The sequence below is a fragment of the Mauremys reevesii genome, linkage group 1 (genome assembly GCF_016161935.1).
Source record: "Mauremys reevesii isolate NIE-2019 linkage group 1, ASM1616193v1, whole genome shotgun sequence".
In the NCBI taxonomy this organism is placed as follows: Eukaryota; Metazoa; Chordata; order Testudines; family Geoemydidae; genus Mauremys; species Mauremys reevesii.
Genome location: NC_052623.1, coordinates 233,495,651 through 233,518,346, shown reverse-complemented (window position 1 = coordinate 233,518,346; position 22,696 = coordinate 233,495,651). Strand labels below are relative to the sequence as shown.

At 50.1% G+C, this 22,696-nt stretch overlaps 1 protein-coding gene across 8 annotated transcripts in view; it reads left to right on the top strand.

The window, feature by feature from the left end:
• Nucleotides 1-785: 785 nt before the first annotated feature.
• Nucleotides 786-22,696, top strand: part of TTC38 (tetratricopeptide repeat domain 38) — a 50,331-nt gene continuing 28,420 nt past the window's right edge. Inside the window, exons 1-9 of one of the 8 annotated variants that reach the window (XM_039520152.1) lie at nucleotides 786-915; nucleotides 1,158-1,252; nucleotides 1,400-1,552; nucleotides 2,462-3,022; nucleotides 9,281-9,403; nucleotides 11,269-11,411; nucleotides 12,987-13,062; nucleotides 18,284-18,361; nucleotides 22,101-22,182. In XM_039520152.1, the coding sequence (XP_039376086.1) occupies nucleotides 13,021-13,062; nucleotides 18,284-18,361; nucleotides 22,101-22,182 (202 nt within the window). In that variant the 5' untranslated portion in view covers nucleotides 786-915; nucleotides 1,158-1,252; nucleotides 1,400-1,552; ... (2 more) ...; nucleotides 11,269-11,411; nucleotides 12,987-13,020. Of the gene's footprint in view, nucleotides 916-1,145; nucleotides 1,253-1,399; nucleotides 1,553-2,461; nucleotides 3,023-3,759; nucleotides 3,784-9,280; nucleotides 9,404-11,268; nucleotides 11,412-12,986; nucleotides 13,063-16,006; nucleotides 16,162-18,283; nucleotides 18,362-22,100; nucleotides 22,183-22,696 lie in introns of those variants that run through there. The other 7 variants (XM_039520151.1, XM_039520154.1, XM_039520149.1 and 4 more) reach the window with 7 other exon arrangements.

Sequence of the window (22,696 nt, the reverse complement as noted above, 5' to 3'; positions counted from 1 at the left end):
CCTGGGAGCAACAATCCCCTTCTAAAGCTCTGCGATCAATGAATCAGATATTCCACCCTGCATACAATGTCTCAGCCCCCTGGGGATGGGGAGGGGCTCCTCTGCGATCAGTGAATCAGATATTCCACCCCGCATACAATGTCTCAGCCCCCTGGGGATGGGGAGGGGCTCAGTAGCACAACACATGCACCCACCCATTGATCCTGAGCTGCCTCCTTTCCCCACAGCACATTAACTACTGGATCATGTCCAGGGTGTCATGAGAGAGAGCCAGGGACATCAGGAGCAGCACGGTCCTGCTCAGATCCATCATTACCCTCCCTGAGTTCGACGTAAGTGGCCTCTGACCCCAGCTTCCTGACTCCAGGCATAAGTGGGCTGGCTCCAACGATCCAGGATCTGCTGCTGCAGAGGCTGTGGGTTAGGAGTGTTCCTCTTGGGGAGGCAGAGTCAGAGCCGAGAATGAGCCTGGCTTGAGTCAAGTCCTGCTTGTCCTGGTTAAGTGGCGACTCTCGCTTTTAAGGGGACCATGCTCCAGGTTCATGCCTTCCTGTCATCCTGGAGCAGCTGGGGAAGCAAATCCTCATGGAGGGCCCTGCTTGCATCCCTGTGCTCCAGGCTCCCTTGCTGGCAGAGATAATTATGGATCTAGCTCTAGCTCCATTCCTCTAGCATTTCCGGCAGAGGGGCTGAGGGGAAGGAGAGTCCTGGCCCAAGCGGGGACTGGGAGCTGACAGGAAAATGCTGATGGAGTCTTCTCTCCCTCTCCCGTCCATTAGAACTCAGCCGAATTCCCCAGGATGGGTCACCACGTGGCACAGCTGGCTCTGTTCGTCGGTGACCCAGACAAGGACGTCAGCCGGCAGGCCAGGGAGGGGGTTTACTGGCTCTACCAGCTGCTGCTGCACCAGAGGGGTAAGGAACCCAGCTGGGAAATGGCACCCGATAGACGAGTGAGACTGGGACCCCAGCCAATTTCTCTCAGCTGGAGGATGAGTCTCTCTCTATCTCTTTCTGTGTTCTACACCACCCCCGCAATTCTGTTGGGCCAGGCACACAGCAAGGACTCTGCCCACTGTGCAGCCGCCAATGGGATTGGAAGGACACAAGCCCTGCAACCAGACTGACATTCGCGTGTGCGTCTCTCTCTTTCCCAGACCTGACCATCCATGAGGCCAAAGACCTTTGGTGCTGGGACTGGCATCAGGACAGCAGGCTCCTGGGGTACAAGAACACAGCCAGGGTGGGGGAGGTAAGGACACTCTGCCAGGGCATGGCACAGCTCTGGCAGTGCGAGCGGCTGCCTCCTGGAGCCACTAGACACAGTTGCCGTTCTAGTCCAGGATTTGGAGCCTGGTTCTGGACAATCTACTGAAGCCTCACACACGGTTGGTTTCAGGTCTTGGGAAAGTTCTTCTCATCGGGGCAGAGAAGATTCTTCCTGTGGACAGCAGTGCTGGCCATCCACGACCCCCTGCTGCGTGTCAGCCAGGCTGGGCTGCTCCTCACTTACTCCCTCCTGGGGGAAGCCCAGCAGGTGATGGGGAACAAGGTGAGCAGCTGCATTAGACTCAGGAGATTGGGGCAGGGCCCAGGCCTCATTCCCATCCTATGGCCATTCGCCAGCCTGGCAGCAAGGTGACTGGTGGAGAATGAGAGTGAGAGCAGGTGCTACTGGGAAGGGAGATGAATTCACCTCCACGAGCAGGAGGGAGCCAGCTTGTCCCCGGAGCAGCTCCAGCCCAGCTCATTAGCAAGGCTAATTAATGACAAGCATTGTCTCATCACGGACTTCTGTTCTTGGGAAGGGCAGCAGAGTCCTCTAAGTGCCCTCTGCGAGCTTCTCCTGTCACCCGAGCCACCACCCAGAGTTGTTCCCATCACTGGCAGCCTGGGAGGCCAAGGACTGACGGGTTATGGCGACTGACCGGACAGTTCTGAGGCACATGGGTGGGGGAAGCTTGTCCTGCTGCTGGCAGGGCTGGACCCGCTCTAGAGAGAACGGGAGGATTCAGTCAGCAGGGGCTGCTGATCTGCCCCATTCACCAGGGCTGCCATCCTGCGGCTTCAGCATTAGTGGCTGGGATGACTTGGGGAAAGGTCTCAAGCTCCCCACATCCCACTTCACTGCTGCCAGAATCTCTCCTGCCCCCTCACCCCACTAGAACCCCCTCCCTGCCCAACCTGGGTGGGGGTGGAGGAGAGGGGTCTGAGAACTTGAGCTGTGGATTGGAGGGGCACTGGGTGGGAGGTGGCAGAAGCTCACCCTACAAGGAGGGGGGTTGGCACTGGAGATCACTAGAAAGGAGAACAAGACTCCATTCTGGAGGTCAGGAGGGGGACTCCATCCCTGAGAGGTGGGCGGGTGCTGGGTGGAAATGCTGCTGGTCCCAGGTGCCCTTAATTCCCCCTGATTCCGTGGGGTCGTGTGAGTTTCTGACAGGTCCTCGTTCCCTTGCAGCAAAGGACGTGATGGCCAACGTGATGCAACAACTTCACATCATCCGGCACTTGCGCCAAGTGCCTGAAGCGCTGCAGGAGTCCTGCTTCTGAGGCCACCAGCAACTCCCGCTCCCTGTAAACACGGAGTGTAGTGAGGCTGAGTGGCCTCCCTCCGAGCAGGAGAGCGAGGGCCCCCCTACACGCCCCTTGGAGGGCAGAGCCTATATCGCCCCGCCCCCCTCGCCTGTAGGACTGTTTGTTGGCTGGCCACCGGGGCCTTTGGTAGACTGTGTTGAGACTGAGTGGCCTCCATCCAATCAGGAGAGTGAGGACCCCCTACACGCCCCTTGGATGGCGGAGCCTATATCGCCCCGCCTCCCTCACTGGAAGTATAAAAGGCTGGCCCTGCAGCACAGTTGGGGGAGAGCCTGCAATAGAGGAGGATGCTCTGCCTGTTCTCCAGAGGCCCTGAGAGGAACCCACGCCTGGCTGTTCCCGATCCCCAGGCATGGACGAGGACTGGCCCGGAGTACCCGCTGCGGTTTACCCCGAGGAGCCAGAAGAGGCCTGCAGGCCGCAGGTACCAAACCCCGGGGAGGCAGGAAGTAACCCAGGGGGAGTCCCAGAGCAGCCAGCTGCAGAGTGGCTCAGTCGGCGTGTTGCGGTCGGATCCCCACCGACGCAGGGGCAGCCAATCCTGCCCCTGCCAGGGCCTTGGGCTGGGACGTGGTGGAATAGGATGGGCGCGCGTCCCCCTGCCACCCCACCCTGGGTGGCTGACCCCCTATGTTGTGCAAGGAGGCTCTAGCCCAGGGCAGGAGCTCCCTTATCACTCACCTGGAGGGCTGTTCGTTGGCTGGTCACCTGGGCCCCGCCCAGGCTAGAGCCAGCCCTGGCAAGACTGTTTGCTCGCTGGCTGCCAGGGTTCCACCCAGGCCAGGGCCCACGCTTGAAGACTGGTTGTTTGTGGGCTGCTTGGGCCCCGCCCAGGCTGGAGCCACCCCGATAGACTGTGTTGAGGGGCTGACCACTTGAGCGGCCTCAGCCCATCAGGGCCGGCTCTACCATTTTTACCGCCCGAACTGTCGAAGCAGGGGGAGGAAAAAAAAAAGAAGCTGCCCGGACTCTGCTGCCCCATGAATGGCTCCCCAGGCATGTGCTTGCGCTGCTGGTGCCAGCCCTGAGCCCAATAACCACAGCAGGATCTGGCCCCACAGAACCACTGCTACAAGTAGGGGCAGGATGTGGGAGCCCTGTGCCTCCATGAAGCTCAACTCCATATGGTCTCCTTATGCATGCAGTGGTAGAGGATATTATTGGGGTTTTGAACCAATGAATCAGGTGACAGTCTTCTATAGAGTGGCACTAGCCACATGGTGTGCTCCACTCCTGGAATTGTAATAGAGGCCTGGGGGAAGGTAGGAGAACACTTCTACATCATTCATACACAGTGATATCCCACACACACACTGTCTAGTATGCAGCCCAGATCCTTGGGCTTGCCTCCTGGCTCTAGGTTCCTCAAAGGTATAATTTTGAATTGTTGGCTATTCAAGATCATAGAATCATAGAATCTCAGGGTTGGAAGGGACCTCAGGAGGTCATCTAGTCCAACCCCCTGCTCAAAGCAGGACCAAACCCAACTAAATCATCCCAGCCAGGGCTTTGTCAAGTCTGACCTTAAAAACCTCTAAGGAAGGAGATTCCACCACCTCCCTAGGTAACCCATTCCAGTTCTTCACCCCCCTACTAGTGAAAAAGTTTTTCCTAATATCCAACCTAAACCTCCCCCTCTGCAACTTGAGACCATTACTCCTTGTTCTGTCATCTTCTACCACTGAGAACAGTCTAGATCCATCCTCTTTGGAACCCCCTTTCAGGTAGTTGAAAGCAGCTATCAAATCTCCCCTCATTCTTCTCTTCTGCAGGCTAAACAATCCCAGTTCCCTCAGCCTCTCCTCATAAGTCATGTGCTCCAGCCCCCTAATCATTTTTGTTGCCCTCCGCTGGACTCTCTCCAATTTATCCACGTCCTTCTTGTAGTGTGGGGCCCAAAACTGGACACAGTACTCCAAATGAGGCCTCACCAGTGCTGAGTAGAGGGGAATGATCACATCCCTCGATCTGCTGGAAATGCCCCTACTTATACAACCCAAAATGCCATTAGCCTTCTTGGCAACAAGGGCACACTGTTGACTCATATTCAGCTTTTCGTCCACCGTAACCCCTAGGTCCTTTTCTACAGAACTGCTGCCCAGCCATTCAGTCCCTAGTCTGTAGCAGTGCATGGGATTCTTCCGTCCTAAGTGCAGGACTCTGCACTTGTCCTTGTTGAACCTCATCATATTTCTTTTGGCCAAATCCTCTGTTTTGTCTAGGTCCCTCTGTATCCTATCCCTACCCTCCAGCGTATCAACCACTCCTCCCAGTTTAGTGTCATCTGCAAACTTGCTAAGGGTGCAGTCCACACCATCCTCCAGATCGTTAATGAAGATATTGAACAAAACCGGCCCCAGCACCGACCCTGGGGGCACTCCACTTGATACCGGCTGCCAACTAGACATGGAACCATTGATCACTACCCGTTGAGCCTGACCATCTAGCCAGTTTTCTATCCACCTTACTGTCCATTCATCCAGCCCATACTTATTTAACTTGCTGGCAAGAATACTGTGGGAGACTGTATCAAAAGCTTTGCTAAAGTCCAGAAATAGCACATCCACTACTTTCCCCTCATCCACAGAGCCGGTTATCTCATCATAGAAGGCAATTAGATTAGTCAGGCATGACTTGCCCTTGGTGAATCCATGCTGACTGTTCCTGATCACTTTCCCCTCCTTTAAGTGGTTCAGAATTGATTCCTTGAGGACCTGTTCCATGATTTTTCCAGGGACTGAGGTGAGACTGACTGGCCTGTAGTTCCCTGGATCTTCCTTCTTCCCTTTTTTAAAGATGGGCACTACATTAGCCTTTTTCCAGTCATCCGGGACCTCCCCCGATCGCCATGATTTTTCAAAGATAATGGCCAATGGCTCTGCAATCTCATCGGCCAACTCCTTTAGCACCATCGGATGCAGTGCATCCGGCCCCATGGACTTGTGCTCGTCCAGCTTTTCTAAATAGTCCCGAACTACTTCTTTCCCCACAGAGTGCTGGTCACCTCCTCCCCATAACGTGCTGCAGAGTGCAGCTGTCTGGGAGCTGACCTTGTCTGTGAAGACAGAGGCAAAAAAAGCATTGAGTACACTAGCTTTCTCCACATCCTCTGTCACTAGGTTCCCTCCCTCATTCAGCAAGGGGCCCACACTTTCCTTGACTTTCTTCTTGTTGCTAATATACCTGAAGAAACCCTTCTTGTTACTCCTAACATCTCCGGCTAGCTGCAACTCCAAGTGTTATTTGGCCTTCCTAATTTCACTCCTGCATGCCTGAGCAATACTTTTATACTCCTCCCTGGTTATCTGTCCAATCTTCCACTTCTTCTAAGCTGGTTTTTTTGTGTTTAAGACAAGCAAGGATTTCACTGTTGAGCCAAGCTGGTCGCCTGCCATATTTACTTTTCTTCCTACACATCGGGATGGTTTGTTCCTGCAACCTCAATAAGGTTTCTTTAAAATACAGCCAGCTTTCCTCGACTCCTTTCCCCGGCATGTTATTCTCCCAGGGGACCTTGCCCATCAGTTCCCTGAGGGAGTCGAAGTCTGCTTTTCTGAAGTCCAGGGTCTCTGTTCTACTGCTCTCCTTTCTTCCTTGTGTCAGGATCCTGAACTCGACCATCTCATGGTCACTGCCTCCCAGGTTCCCATCCACTATTGCTTCCTCTACTATTTCTTCTCTGTTTGTGAGCAGCAGGTCAAGAAGAGCTTTTCCCCTAGTTGGTTCCTCCAGCACTTGCACCAGGAAATTGTCCCCTACACTTTCCAGAAACTTCCTGGATTGCCTGTGCACTGCTGTATTGCTCTCCCAGCAGATATCGGGGTGATTAAAGTCACCCATGAGAACCAGGGCCTGTGATCTAGCAATTTCTGTTAGTTGCTGGAAGAAAGCCTCGTCCACCTCATCCCCCTGGTCCGGTGGTCTGTAGCAGACTCCCACCACGACATTACCCTTGTTGTTCATACTTCTAAATTTAATCCAGAGACTCTCAGGTTTTTCTGCAGTTTCATACTGGAGCTCTGAGCAGTCATACTGCTCTCTTACATACAACGCAACTCCCCCACCTTTTCTGCCCTGCCTATCCTTCCTGAACAGTTTATATCCATCCACGACAGTACTCCAATCATGTGAGTTATCCCACCAAGTCTCTGTTATTCCAATTACATCATAATTTCTTGACTGTGCCAGGACTTCTAGTTCTCCCTGCTTGTTCCCCAGGCTTCTTGCATTTGTGTATAGGCACTTAAGATAACTCGCTGATTGTCCTGCTTTCTCGGTCTGAGACAGGAGTCCTCCCCTCTTGCAGTCTCCTGCTTGTGCTTCCTCCCGGAATCCCACTTCCCCACTTACCTCGGGGCTTTGGTCTCCTTCCCCCGGTGAACCTAGTTTAAAGCCCTCCTCACTAGGTTAGCCAGCCTGCTTGCAAAGATGCTCTTCCCTCTGTTTGTGAGGTGGAGCCCATCTCTGCCTAGGAATCCTTCTTCTTGGAAGACCATCCCATGGTCAAAGAATCCAAACCCTTCTCTCCGACACCATCTGCATAGCCATTCGTTGATTTCGACAATTCGACGGTCTCTACCCTGGCCTTTTCCTGCCACAGGGAGGATAGACAAGACCACCACTTGCGCCTCAAACTCCTTTATCCTTCTTCCCAGAGCCACGTAGTCTGCAGTGATACGCTCAAGGTCATTCCTGGCAGTATCATTGGTGCCCACGTGGAAAAGCAGGAAGGGGTAGTGATCCGAAGGCTTGATGAGTCTCGGCAGTCTCTCCGTCACATCGTGAATCCTAGCCCCTGGCAAGCAGCACACCTCTCGGTTTTCCTGGTCAGGGCAGCAGACAGATGACTCAGTCCCCCTGAGGAGAGAGTCCCCAACCACCACCACCCTCCTCCTCCTCCTCTTGGGAGTGGTGGTCGTGGAACCCCCATCCCTAGGACGGTGCATCTCATGCCTTCCAATCAGTGGAGTGTCCTTCTGCTCTGTTCCCTCAGGTGTATCATCCACTCCACTCTCTGCACTAGTACCTGCGGAGAGAACATGAAAACGGTTGCTCACCTGCATCTGTGTTTCTGGTACATGGATGTTTCTGGTACTCTTTCCCCTTCTGGAAGTCACATGCCGCCAATTATCCTCGCTGGCCTTCTGTCCCTGCTTCGTAGCCTGCTCTGAATCTTCAGAACATGGTGCCCGCTGGAGCTGATCCTGACGTCTATCCAGGAAATCCTCATTTTCTTTTATGGAACGCAGGGTTGTTATTCGTTTCTCCAGACCTTGAATCTTCTCTTCCAAGATGGAGATCAGCTTGCACTTTGTACAGACAAAGTCGCTTCTATCCTGTGGAAGGAAGACAAATATGGCGCATCCCGTGCAGGTCACAACGGCAGATCGCTCTGCGTCCATGGTCTCTTCCTTCTAAGAGCTTCCTTACTTGTGGCAGAAGCTACTCAGAGAAACCTGCGAGAGGGGGCCTCTGTAGGCTCTCTCCAGGCGAACTCCCAGGCAAACTCCTTCTGTTTGCCTCTCTGCTGTTCGCTGGTTCGCAGCTGACTGCCTTTTTATAACAGTCAGGCCCAGCTGGAACAAAGCACTCCCAGGTCACACTGGTCAAACAAGCAATCAAACAATCAAGCACACAGTCAAACTGCCAAACTGCCCCCACAACAGACACTCAGATACTCACCAGCGCAGTCCCCCTACTGCAGCACTTAGCGTACCTCTGCTCAGAGGGATCCCAGGCAAACTCCTTCTGTTTGCCTCTCTGCTGTTCGCTGCTCAGCTGGTTCGCAGCTGACTGCCTTTTTATAACAGTCAGGCCCAGCTGGAACAAAGCACTCCCAGGTCACACTGGTCAAACAAGCAATCAAACAATCAAGCACACAGTCAAACTGCCAAACTGCCCCCCCAACAGATACTCAGATACTCACCAGAGCAGTCCCCCTCCTGCAGCACTTAGCGTACCTCTGCTCAGAGGGATCCGAAGCAAACTCCTTCTGTTTGCCTCTCTGCTGTTCGCATCCTGTATGACTTTATTTTTCAAGTCAACAACTTCAGAGTTTAGTGTGAACTTTTTACTGATTGAATTTAAGATCTTCATTAAATATACAATAATAATAACAATGAGATTTTTATCCTAAATGCTTACCTTGTTTATATGTAATGTGATTTATATATAATTAATACTACCTATGGTCCTTTGTTCAATTCAGTGATATGATCATTTTTTTTCTGAACTCGGGCATTAGCAAAGAAGTGACTAGTTACATGTATGAAACTGCAGTTTATGAATAATTTACATATTCACTCTGGATCTCTTTTCAGCAGAATTCTGGGATGAGTCAAGCTAGTCTATGCACCAAACATGTGTGAGAGAAAGCCACACTGTTTGAATTTAAAATTTATGGCATCAAGTTCAGCAACAATATTCATATTCACCCACTCATCTAAAAAACAAAATCCCACAAAAAACAAAATCCCATTTTGGGATCTCATTTTCAGAGGTGGAATTGGCACCAAAAACTTCCATTACACTAGTGTTAGGCATATGTGTGGCCAGACTGCCAAAGATTGTCATTTACACTTATCTTTCTCTACCCGCCCACCCAATCCTTTATTCCTTGAATGAGTCTTCACTGATTATTCTTGTATAAAAAATGTTCTGGATTCATGGTGTCTTTCCTCAGATCTGTTTTGTTGGAATGAACTGTAACCACAGTAAAATGTAAGATATTTTTTATGCTGAAGAATCCCAAAGTGCTGTGCGAACTGTCTGCATACAACACCGATGAAATAAAGCCATAGCTGAGGTAGGGATAACACAAGCACACTAAACAGGAGGGGGCAGGAGGGTGTTATATTTACTAGCACAATACAGATAAGTGAAAACAATGCATGCAAAATCTCATTAATTTTATGAAGTTTAAACACCAGACACATTCACACACATTTAACAGTCTTTTGATCTGCTACTACACAAGTGAATTGACTTGACTTCCAACTGTGAGTTTGTCAGTTTTCAGTTGAGCCTACGGTTTTGATCAGAGCTGGCATCAGCATGACAGAGGGAACTTGTCCAAGGACATAGGGCCAAACTGTACCCCCTTTTATAAAAAGTGTCAACTCTAATATCTGTACAGTGTAGACAGTGATGTGATCATTTTTTGACTGTTACCAAGGTTACATACACAGACAGGGCTGGCTCTAGGCACCAGCTAAAGAAGCAGGTGCTTGGGGCGGCCAATACCAAGAGGCGGCACTCCAGCCACTACTGGGGCCAGGGGCGGCTCTAGAAATTAGGCTGCCCCAGGCAGCGCGGTGTGCTGCGCCGCCCTTCCTCGGTCCCGCGGCGGGTCCCCTCTTCCCGCGGCTCCGGTTGAGCTCCCGCGGCAGGTCCACCGGAACCCCGGGACGAGCGGACCTGCCGCAGGCATGACTGCGGGAGCTCCACCGGAGCCGCGGGAACAACGAACCTCCCGCGGGCACGGCTGCGGACGGTTCGCGGGTCCGGCGGCTCCGCTTGAGCTGCCGCAGTCATGCCTGCGGGAGGTCCAGCCGAGCCGCGGGACGAGGCCCCCTCCGCAGTCATGCCTGCGGCAGGTCCGGTCGTCCGCGGCTCCGGTGGACCTCCCGCAGGCATGACTGCGGCTGGTCCACCGGCCCAGCCTGCCGCCCCCTAGATTTGGCCGCCCTAGGCAACAGCTTGGTTTGCTGGTGCCTAGAGCCGCCCCTGACTGGGGCGGCACGTCTGGGTCTTCGGTGGCAATTCGGTGGCAGGTCCCTCAGTCCCTCTCGGAGCGAAGGACCTGCTGCTAAATTGTCTCCAAAGAGTGGAGTGGCACGATCGTGCTACTGCGGCTTTTTTTTCACCCCCGCTTGGGGCAGCAGAAAACCTGGAGCCGGCCCTGTACATAGTGCAAACTGCATGATACTACCTTTATCTGTCACAGAAGAATAAAGAATTAAGGACTAGATGCACAAGGGAGATTTAGATGTCGCAACACTTAAGTGCTGCTGTCCAAATGAATTCATAGCCCCAAGTTAGGCACCCAGATTCCCCATCCAGGGTGCCTCAAAAGAGGGATTCACAGAAACTAGCATGCTGAGCAGCATGGACTAAACCCTGCCCCACAAAAGGGATTAGTCTCAGTCAGAGGGAGGCAGCTTGCTCAGCTTGGTATTCACAGCTGTGAACCCCTTCATGGCAGTAAGCACCGACGCCAGGTCGGTTCTTCTTGCAAAATAAATAACAAAGAGGAGGCAGCAGTTCCCTTAAGCATTTGTACAGGCCATGAGTGACCCAGGTTCTAATCCCCATTCTGCCTGATTTAGAGCAGGGACTCGAACCCAGGATTCCCAGCTTTGTGGAAAAGGCCCTAAGTGCTGAGTTACTGGATATTCTATTTAAAGTGTGTCTCAGTTGCTCCTTCTCAATCTGTGTGTATCTGGTTTCTGCCTCAATCAGTGGTTTGGATGGATATGCCACTGGTTGCCAACAATCCTCATGCTTCTGTTAAGTCACTGCATCTAATCCAGACTGTGAAGTATCTGCTGAAATTTTAATAGGCCTTCCTGGTGCATAGAACTTCAACACTGGCTCTTGTATCAGTTGTTTTAAATCTTCTCATGATTCCTCCTGTTTGGCACCCCAATACCATTCATTTTTATTCTCTAGGAGTTTTCTCAAAGCTGCTGCTCTGGTTGCATCCACGACTTCCTAAATCTACAATCATGCTCCTCTTTTTTTGAGCCACAGATGATGATGCCATCCATTGAGGTATCAACACCATTAATACGGTGCTGAAGCTATGCTGAAGGGTAAGCATAAAAATCAGTATCTTCCAAATGGGTATTAAATTTGCATAGTTTGAGCTGTCTTCAGTTAATTTTAGTTGCCAAAACCCTGAGGATGCATCAAATTTACAGAAACATTGAACATTTGCAAATTGAGCCATAATCTCTTGTCTGTTTAGTAGTTTGAAATGTTCTCTTTTTATAGCCTTGTTGAGATCTCTGGGATCTAAGCATATCTGTAGCTGGCCATTACTTTTCTTCATGATGACTAGGGAGCTCACTCGTTCTGTTGGCCCCTCAATTTTTTGTATTACTTGCATTGTCTCCATCCTAGCAAGCTCAGCCTTGAGTTTATCATGGTGCAAATGACACCTTTTTACATGGATGGATAACTGGAGGGACCTGCTTGTTTAGCCAGATTGTATGTTCACCCTGCAAGCAACCCAACCCTTGAAACTGGTCATGATATTCCCAAAAGAGTGCCTCCTAGCCAGGTTCAATATGGTCTTCTTGTGAGAGCACCCATGTTACCAGATTGAGTTTTTCACATGAAGCCAGGCCTAAATTGGTGTCATCTCCTCTGACCCTACAATGAAAGGAAGCCTAAACATGGTATTTTTCTGGTTGATGCTAGCAGTGCATCTCCCCTTCATTGGTATATTTATTCCACAATAACCAGTTACTTTTTTTTTTGTTGGTCCCAGTGTTGGTCTTATTTTCAATGTCTCATAATCTTGTTCAGACAGAATATTAACCTGAGCTTCTGTGTTCAGTTTCAGTGGAATAATTGTTCCATTCAGTGTCATAGGCAGTATCCAGTCCCTCTCATCGGGCTTGGTGGATCCCAGTACACTATGAAAAACTCCTCAAGCAGATTGTCTTTAACTGAATGTACTTGACTTGTCTGCATTTGGGATCTGCAGCATTTTGCAAAATGATTATTTCCCCCACATTTATGACAGAGTTTCCCATAGGCAATACAGTTCAGGGCGATGTTGTGATCCACACCTTCCACATGCCATCTGTACCCAGTCTTCCCTTAGCAGTGGTTTTCACAGAGAGTGGTTCCATTCTTTGATTTGACCTATTCTGGCTATATTCTTTTGTACTTAGTACATGGATAACCCCTTCTAGTGAATTCAGCTCTTTGGCTTGTGCTTTCAGTTTCTTCTGCCCTGCATATTTGGAGAGCTTTTTCTAATGTTAAGTATCCTTCACAGAGCAGTCTCTCTCTTAACACATTGTCTTTAATGCCACAAATGATTCTATCTCTGACCAGAGATTCTGTCAGCTCACCAAAATCACAGATTTTACTGAGTTTTCTTAATTCTGTGATGTATTGCTCTATGGTGTTATCAGTTTTTTGCATGCATGTAAAAAAATTCTCTCTCTCAAAGGTTTCATTCCTTTTTGGCATGCAATGTTCCTCAAATTTAGTCAGTATTTTACTTCATGCTTTCACCTTCAAACTTAAATTTTTTTATAAATATCCAATGCTTCCTCCTTAACAACATGCAAAAAGATTGATTTTACTATATCATTTTTCTTCTCTGCCCCTATGGCTACTAAATACAATTCAAATCTCTGCATTTTTTCCAGTTCTCTGCAACATTGCCTGACAATTGCTGACTGGATGGAGGTTGCAACCAGTGTTCCCTTTATTTTTCACATCCATGTGAGGAATGAATTTTGTTATGTACACCAATATGGAGGTGATGTGTGGTGGGGGTAGGGCCAAGGAGTTTGGAGTGTGGGAGGGGGCTCAGGGCTGGGGCAGAGGATTGAGGTGCAGGGGGGTGCAGGCTCTGGGATGAGGGGTTTGGGGTGCAGGCTGCCCCAGGGCTGCAAAGGGGAGAGCGGACTCCCTCCAGCCCTCTCTCACCGGAGCAGCTCAGGGCCAGGTGAGAGGCACCTCGCCCAGGCTGTGGCAGCTCCGGCATGGCTGGGGTAGATGCACCTCTCCCGGGCTGCGGCATTTCTGGCAGGGCTGGGCTGGCAGAGGGGCTCCTCTCCCCAGCAGCTCCGGCTTGGCTGGCAGAGGAGCTCCTCTCCCTGCCTGCACAGCCCTTGATAGCCTGTTGTGCAGCCGTGCAGCTTACAGGGAACTTAGGTTGCAACATATCAATTTTTGGCTTTTTCCCCCTCTTAAACTAGTCACGTTACTATTGTGCTTAACACATATATGCAAAAGCCTCTGTGCCTGATGCTCTGAGTGTTTCTGTGGTGCCTTGCTTTGTCTTTGCTTTTAGTTGCAAACACAGGTGTTAACTTCAAAATGACTGTTGTTTCCTTCTCATTCAGCACTTCTAATACCATGTAATGATCTTTAAGTTCATTAAATAACAAACCAGTAAATGAGAAAGGAATAAAACTTTAATAAAACAAACTGAGGAGCATCTCTCGTGCAATGCTGCACACAGCCACGTGGTGTTCCCAACTCCTGCCTCCAAATTCATATACTCACATGAGGAAGCTTCTCCAAATTACAATCGTTCATAAACATATCTCTACACTAGGGCTGCCTCTGAGCAGGGCCGGCTCCAGGCACCAGCATCCCAAGCTGGTGCTTGGGGCGGCAATCTGCAAGGGGCGGCAGTCCTTGTTGTTTTGCCCCCAAGCAGCATTGAATTGCCACGGAGGGTGGGGGCAGTCCGTGTGTCCTTAGGGTGGCGGGCGCGTTTCCGCAGCAGCGGCAATTCCGTGGCAGCTTCTATGTTTAGCTGTCCGAGGCGGCTTCAGCTAAACATAGAAGCTGCCATTGAATTGCCGCCGCTGTGGAAATGCGCCTGCCGCCCTAAGGGCACACGGACTGCCCCGGCTGCCCGCGGTGGCAATTCAGTGAGCTGCTTGGGGCGGCGAAAACTGTAGAGCCGGCCCTGCCTCTGAGCATGCCTACAGGAAGCAGGGAATGAGGATATGTGCAGAGCCACTGCCATGTGGGGACTGAAGTGTGGCGGAGTGGGGGTGGTGGCTTGGGTTTGAGGGAGCTGCAGAGAGCTCCTCAAATAGAGGGTAATCGGAGGGGTCACCGGGGAGCTTCTGTGACGAAAAGTAGGCATGCAGAGCCCCTCTAATTTGTGGTATAAAGTCAGTTTGCAGAAGCTACAAAATGTTCGACTCCTCCCGCCATCCATAGCGGCAGTTTATATATGTTTGCGGTGCTCGAGCACCAGGAATATTCAGGGCTGGGGGTCCTGTTCCAGCAATATTTGGATCTGGATCTCTCCCCCAGCCCTGCCTGGATCGGGCACCAGCCCCCGCGGGTCTCCCCGCCCCGCCACGTCCCTGCCTGACAGAAAGCAGCGTACGCCTCTCCCCTGCCTGCTTCTGCTGCTGGAGTAGAACCGCTCCCAGCAGAACTGCAGTCTGCTGCCCGTGTCCTAGTGCCTGCCATCCCCTACTGGCAGGGCAGGCTGCCCTTACCCTGCCCTTCGGCCCTAGCCCTGAGCCTCTCAAACACCCCAAACCCCTCATTCCCCCACACCCTAATCCTCTGCCTCAGCCCTGAGCCCCCCCACATCATGAACCCCACATCCTCAGCCCCACAGCCCTCACCCCTGCACTCCCTCCTATCCCCAAACTCCCTCCCAGAGCATGCACCACCTCCCCTTTCCCACACACCCCTTCTCACCCCCAAATTCCCTCCCAGAGCCTGCACCCCTTCTCCCTTCCTACACCCCCACCCCCAGCCCAGAGCCTGCACCCAAACTCCGTCCCAAAGCCTGCACCCCTCACCCCCTCCTGCACACCCACCCCCTGCTCCAGCCTGGAGCCTGCACCCAGCACCCAAACTCCATCCCAAAGCCTGCACCCTGCACCCCTCCTGCACCCCAATCCCCAGCCCAGGACCTGGACCGCAGACCTCCCCCCCCAACCCCTCCCAGAGCCTTAGGCAGGTGGGGGCAGAGTTTGGGGGGGCGGGTTCTGGGCACCACCAAAATTTCTACAAACTTGCTACCCATGCCCCCATCCGTTCAAATTGCGGTCACTCGCTGCTCCAGTAGCCAACATAAAACTCCTGTCATTGGCGCACTTGAGCTACTGGTTACAGCAAACGCAGACCATTAAGGTGCTCGTCTACTCTGAGCTGGCAGCTGGCCCCGCGCTGTTGCGTGCGAAGTTACAGGGGGAAATAGCCCCAAAGGTGTAACAAGATGTGAGCACAGCTTGTCACAGAGCACTGGCAGCCAGCAGCGAGAGCCCGCACCCAGACACAGCCGGGGCCTCCCAATTACTACAGCCAAGGAGCCCGGAAACACCCCGCCTCCCCCCACTGTATCCCCCTGGGCAGGCCTCCCCCCACTGCATCCCCCCCTCCCCGTGCGCGTTTTACGTGGCGCCCCAATGCCTCCCTTCCCTGCTCTGGGGCCAGGGGCCGGTGTGATTACACCGGGGCCGGGGCGCCTGGCTGCTGCGGGGTCTCCGCCTTGGCCCGGCTGGCGGGGCTCATCCCATGGGGCTCCCGCAGGCGCTGAGCGGGCAGCAGGGGCAGGCGCAGGGATCGTGGCTAGGCCAGGCCCTGCCTCCCCGAGTGGGGTGCGGGGCACCCGGGGGCAGCCCCCAGCCACCCCGCCCGGGCTCTCCCGCAGCCGGCCGGGGGCGCGGCGCTCCAGCCCCCGAAGCCCCCAGGGGCGCTGCCAGCTCAGCGGAGCCGCTCGTGCCCGGCCCCGCCCGGGGAGGCGTCTCCCTGCTGGGGGGCGGGGAGACGGGCCTGACCCCGCAGCCCGAGGGCAGAGAAGGGGCCGGGAACATGGTGCCGCTGAGAGACTGCAAGGTGAGGGGGGAGCGCTGCGGTGGGCTGGGGGCTCTGCGGGGTGCGGGTATGTGGCGGCGGTGGCGGCGGTGTCTCTTTTTTGGAGGTGCAATTGGCGGGCGGGGCATAGCTCAGTCCGGCTCCCTGCAGAGCTTCGCCCTCCGGTGCTGGTGTGACAGCCCCCGTCCAATTCACACAGACTGTCACCCCAGCCCCCCCATCTGCCTCCGCGCCCATGTTTGCCTTGTGCAAAAGGGGTGTGGTGCGGTGGTGACTCGGGGCTAAGGGTCACGACTCCTTGGTCCCTTGCCCACGTCTGTGTCATGCAAGCGCTTCCAGGGGCGTCAAGCTCCCCGTCTGAAAGTGAGATCTGTCTCGCAGGGAGGCTGTAATTCTGACTTGTGCGGGGGAATGAAATGTTTTAAGATCTTGGGTGGGAAATGTGTGGAGCTGAACTTTTGGGGAAGAAATGTTGGTCATCGGGCACCACCTCGGGGGTTGGAGAGGAGAGTTCAACATGCAGCACACAGTGCAAAACAATTACTCTGATGTGATCTCAGAAAACATTGTTGGCTGAAACTGCACTGCTCAGGGTTAACAAAGGCGTCCCTTGGCGCTGCTAGGCAAAGTGAACATGTTAGGGCACTCTTCCACATAAAGGAACAGAAACTCCCCTTATTTCTGCCTATGTTTCTATAAACACTTAATTGCACATGTCACATTCCTTCAGTACTAATCAGTCTCAGTTTCTTAAAAGCCAGTGGACATTTATTTAATTTTTAACCAGCTCTGATTCTGAAGGTTCAAAGGGCTAGATGCAAGTGCTAATTACCAGTAGTAGTCACGTTTTTGTTTATTTTGCTGTTCTTTCTTTGCATTTCTCAGATTTCACATTATTCTTCCAAATGCAAGTTTCACAAAGTTGTAGTTTGCTCAAGCAAGTATTTAACATTTATGAAAAGTAGCCAGTTTCATTTAGAATCTGAGTGTCTGGCCTCTATATAAAGCTGCCGCTTGTGTAATTCAAAGTAAGCGGTAATCCTATAATCAGTTAAGATAGGGCAAATTGAACCTTTTTTGACATTTGAAAAAAATTCTGTTAGGGAGACCCCTTTCAGGAAATACTAAGGGGATCAGAAGCCTCCAGCATGATTCCCGCTGTCTCCACTACAGGCACAGCCTCATCAAGTTTTTCTCTATTATATTTGCTACCCTTGAATTGGGGCCTTGCTGAGTTTCTTTCGCATGTCTTGTCTCCCCAAATTCGTTACTTTCTGAGATGCTTGATTGTGGTTTAGGTCCCAATATCTTTATGCTGCTTTTAGGGCCCTGCAATCTTTATGCTGACTCTGACTTAAACTATTGCTATATCCTCAATCATGGCTTTGTTTAAAAAAAGTGAGCTTCAGAGTTAGTTATAGCCCCAAGTGGGCTAATATAAAGGGGAAGGGAAGAAAAAGATGCTGTGCTGCTGCTGTCATGTATTAATGAACCGTGGGATGAGATGTTTACCATGCAGTTTGTATAATGAGGCTGTTACATAATCTGTTTGCAAAACTGTGCACTGCCTAATTCTTTCATTGTTGTGTGTTGTATTTTCACCTTATCAAATGTCCCTACAAGCTCCTATAAATTAATCCTTAGGTCAAATTCTCTGCTGGTGTAACTCAGTTGATATCAGTGGACTTAAACTAGCAAATAATTTGGCCCCAGGTGTCATTGGGATTGTTGATTTCGACAAGTAGCAAAGCAAGAATTTTATTTTCCCACATGTCCATTTTGAAAGGGGTATATCTGAAGTGATGGGACTAGCATACTACTGAGGTTTATAGAGAGAATGATACTAAAATTAAAAGAACTATAGCATATCTGGGTCCTTGGCAGATACATAGTATTATGCAATTTCCCTTGTCTTTTTTCTACCACTACCATTCTGTCCTCTCTATCCCCATTAAGAGGATTCCTCAAACATAATTTTAGTAGAATAAAAGACTTACATGTGTCTCAAAATTTCCTGTTAATTTTTTAGGTAGATGAAACACTTGTCAGAAATCTACTCTTCTGCTTCTTAGAGCTCAGCTAACATGACATCTGGAAAATCAGTGTGTTCAGTAAACAGTCTCACTTTCTGTTTTTTACATAGGCCTGGCAGGATGCTGGACTTGTCCTATCCACCACTAGTAATGAGGCCTGCAAAATGTTTGATGCCACGCTGACTCAGGTATGAACTGATTTTTTCTGGGGGCCCCCAACTGGCCAGGACCCTTCGGCATGGGCCCCGTCGGCCCAGTGGCTAATTCGCCACTGGGTATGGCTGGGTTTTGATAAAATGTGATTTGAAGGGACTTTTAAGTATAAAAATAGTGTTTGTTGCAGCTAATTTTTAAATTGCTTATCCTCTTTATGAATCAAAAGGAGAATCTGGTTAAAAAATATCCTATTTTAAAGAAATAGATTCCCTTGTGTATTACTGATGACATCTTAGGCCCTGTCTACCCTACAAACTTTGGTCGATGCAAGTTACGTTGCCAGAAAGCCACCACAGTTAGCGTATCGCTCATGTGCATGCATATTTGGATACTTGCATTGGTATTGTGCATACTCACCTTGTATCGATGCACAGTGTGGTATGGGATCCCAATGTGCAACCAGCTACTGTCTGTCCAGCGCACTGTCTTTTGGAAAATTTTCGCAATTCATGGTGAGGTGGAAACAAGTCATGCAGGGGTGACTGGGAACAAGGGGTCAATTTTCCATCATGCAAATTTCTCCACCCCATAATGCTATCCATAGCCCATCATTTTCCCACCATTTTTAAAATCTCAGAAACCCATGTAGCACTTTTTGGTATCTGCTGTCTCCAACAGAAGCATGGAGACCCACAGAGCTCTGCACTATTGTTATGAGCACTGCAACCACAGGACAAACAATCCTCCAGTATTTGCAGAGCTGCAGGAAGAACCGTAACAGGAAGGGGTATGACAGTTTCTTTGAGGACAGACTGCTGAGATATATAGTGAAAAACAATTCAAGGTTGTTGGTGGCATTCATGGAGCATCTACCGATGATATAGTGCCACTTCGGGACCTAAGAAATGAGCACTGACTGGTGGGATCACATCATAATGCAGGTTTGGGATGACGAATAGTGAGTGGCTGCAGAACTTTTGGATGTAAAAGGCCTCATCCCTGCATTTGTGTGCTGAGCTTGCCCCAGCCCTCCAGTGCAGGGTCACCAGAGTGAGAACTGTGCTGACAGTGGAACAGGAAGTGCACTGTAGAAGCTTGCCATGCTGGATTGCTACCGGTCAGTGGGCAAAATCCACAGTGGGTGCTGTTGTCAGACAAGTGTGCAGGGCCATTAATCGTCTCCTGTTACTCAGGACTGTGACTCTTGTCGATGTGCAGGACATAGTTGATGGATTTGCAGTAGTGGGGTTCCTGAATTGTGCCGGGGCGATAGCACGCACATCCCTATTTTGGCACCAACCCACCTTGCCACAGACTACATCAATAGAAAGGGCTACTTTTCTATGGTTGTGCAAGTGGTGGATCACTGGGGATGCTTTGCTGAGATCAATGTGGGCTGGTCTGGGAAGGTATGTGATGCTGGTATCTTTAAGAACATAGGACTGTTTACAAAGGCACAAGCAGGGGACTTTCTTTCCCGACCGGTGTATTACGGTTGGCAATGTTGAAATGCCAGTAGTGATTTTGAGGGACCCAGTCCTAATCTTTGCTCCCCTGGCTCATGAATCTACTCTCTCACCCCCTCGACAGCACCAAGGAAAGATTCAACTACCGGTTCAGCAGGTTCAGAATGATAGTTGAATATGCTTTGGGTAGATATAAGGGACAATGGTGGGGTTATTCAGAAGATTAGATTTAAGTGAGAAAAATATCCCAAAGATTACAGCTGCCTATTGCGGCTGCATAATATGTGCGAGGCAAAGGGGGAAATGTTGCAGCCAGGGTGGAGGTGTAGTGGCTGTCTGCTGGTTTGAACAGCCAGAAACAAGGGCCATTAGAACAGCTCAGTTCAGAGCTATGCAGCTGAGGAAGGCCTTGAAAGAGCTCTTTAATGGTCAACCACAGTAATATGGTGTGGTGGACTGTGCTTTACCTGGCCCTGAAGTTTTGGGAGGCTGTTGGGGACTGTGTAGTGCTTGGTGTACATTTCTGCATATCACAACTGCCTTTTAATGCACCTGTGAATTATGCAGTGTTTGCTGTAAATTTATAATTATTTACATTGTGTTTTTTACTGATCCTGTGAGTTCTGTGGGTGCTATACAATTATAAGTAGTTAGTGCTCTGAGTAGTGCTAGGCATTCTGCAGTACATGTTCTGAAATAATAAAGATAAATTTATTCCAAAAAACAGAAATTTATTGCATACCAAAAACAGTGAAAAATAATGTGCAATTAAAAAACAAATATAATACAAGCTTCTAAAATAAATTAATGGAACAGAACTTTAAAACTAGAAAGGTAGAAAACATTCCTGTTCATTTCAGTCCTTTTTGGCTACACCCCTCTTCCGCCTCCCCCCCAAAATTGCTAACCCGACATAGGAATGAAAAGCAAATAGTGATACAAACAGAAGTAGAGCTGGAACCTCTTCTCATACAAGTAAAACAGTGAAAAGTTGATATCTGTGTCCTGCTAACTGGGGTTGGGCCTGGTGCTATCTTCACATTTTAACATGTAAGGAAAAATGCATGCACACACTTACTTGAGTTCTTATCCATGCTCAGCTGGTAGGACTGGCTTGACTATGGTGTCAAGTATCAGAGGGGTAACCGTGTTAGTCTGGATCTGTAAAAAGCAACTAAGAGTTCTGTGGCACCTTATAGACTAACAGAAGTATTGGAGCATAAGCTTTCGTGGGTGAATTTCGTGCATCTGACGAAGTGGGCATTCACCCACGAAAGCTTATGCTCCAATACTTCTGTTAGTCTATAAGGTGCCACAGGACTCTTTGTCACTCTTGACTATGGTGGAGTCTCAAAAAGATCCTAGCTCTTGGCATAATTGGACCCTTTAGTCTTCCTCCCCCTCCTTGCTGTTCATGGCAAAGGTCTGTGTCTCAGGCTCCTCAGAAGTATGTACAGTGGTCTCCTGGGTGCTGGTGGGTGGCCACCAAGTATGGCATGCAGCTCATTGAAAAAGTGCAAGGTCTGCGGCTCATATACCTGCCACAGTTCCTTCACTTTCACACAGCAGTGCTGCTCATCCTTGTCATTCCTCTTCACTTTCCTCCCCTGTGCAATCTCTTCATAGATGTCCATGTTTCTACAATAGATCCATAGTTGTGCCTGCACAGCCTGCTCTTCCCTCACGCCCAAGAGATCCAACACATCCTCCCTACTCCAGGCAGTATCACATCTAGCGCGTGGCGCCAGCATGGTCATTTGGGCAATTGCATGCAACAAGGGAGATATGCTAGATGTACTCACCAGCTGGGCAATCGGGAAAAGGCATTTCAGGAATACGTGGAGGTTTTAAAGGGGAAGTGGGTGGCTTCCAGTCTCCGTGACTCCTGATCAGTGGTGTTCACAATTGTGACCAGAGCTGTCATTGTTGGACATTATGGGACAGCTGCTGAGGACTGTTAAGGTTGATGTAAGTCACACAGTGTCCACATTTGCACTGCATCAGCCTCAGTAGGTTGATCATGGCAAAATACTGTTCAGGAGGTGGTATCACTGTGCTGCTGTAACGGGGATAAGCACCCTGCTTATGTTGGCTGGAGACAAATTTGAGTCTCGACACATGCACGAATAGGTCAGCACAACCTAACTTTGTACTGTAGACCAGGCCAGAGATGATTACTTCTGAAAAAATTTAGTGTCTCACTTTTTACCCTTGATCTTGTTTACTTTTGAATTTCACTCAGCTGGGACCATGGGGGTCGGGGATTTCATTTGGTTTCTAGTCAGTTTCACACTCTATTTTACAGTATACTACATGGACCAATGATAAGAGTCTAGGGGGCATTGAAGGATCTCTCTCCAAGTTACATGCAGCAGATCCAACTTTTAGTAAGTATAACTTTTTAATTGCTGGCTATGCAGTACAGTAGTTGTATATGGTTAACTTATTTCTTACACACAACTGAAGGGCTGGGTTAGTATAGCATTGATTGTTTTCATTTAGGACTCTTTTTAGACAGCCATTTTTCTTCCCCTGTGTATGATCATTTTTAAAAAGCAAATATGAGAAATAGTAAATAGGTTGGAAAAATTGATATCCTATGAGCTAAGAAATGTCAGAACTAAAAAAGAAAAATTCTTAGCTGTCCCAGTAACTTGATGGTACATGTTGAAATGAAGGAGAATTTGGTATTAGAGCTCAGCCTTATTGTGGAAAGTATATGGTTAGGCCTTTAAAGGGACTGGAGGAGACAAACCTTGCTATGCACGCTTCTCCTTCTGGCATATCAGCATGATATGATTAATGAAAGGAAGTTTCCACTTGCCAGGGAAAAAGCATATGGAGAGGAAATTGGTGAGTCTCAAATTGAAGGCATTGATGTAGGGAGATCTTCTGATGCTA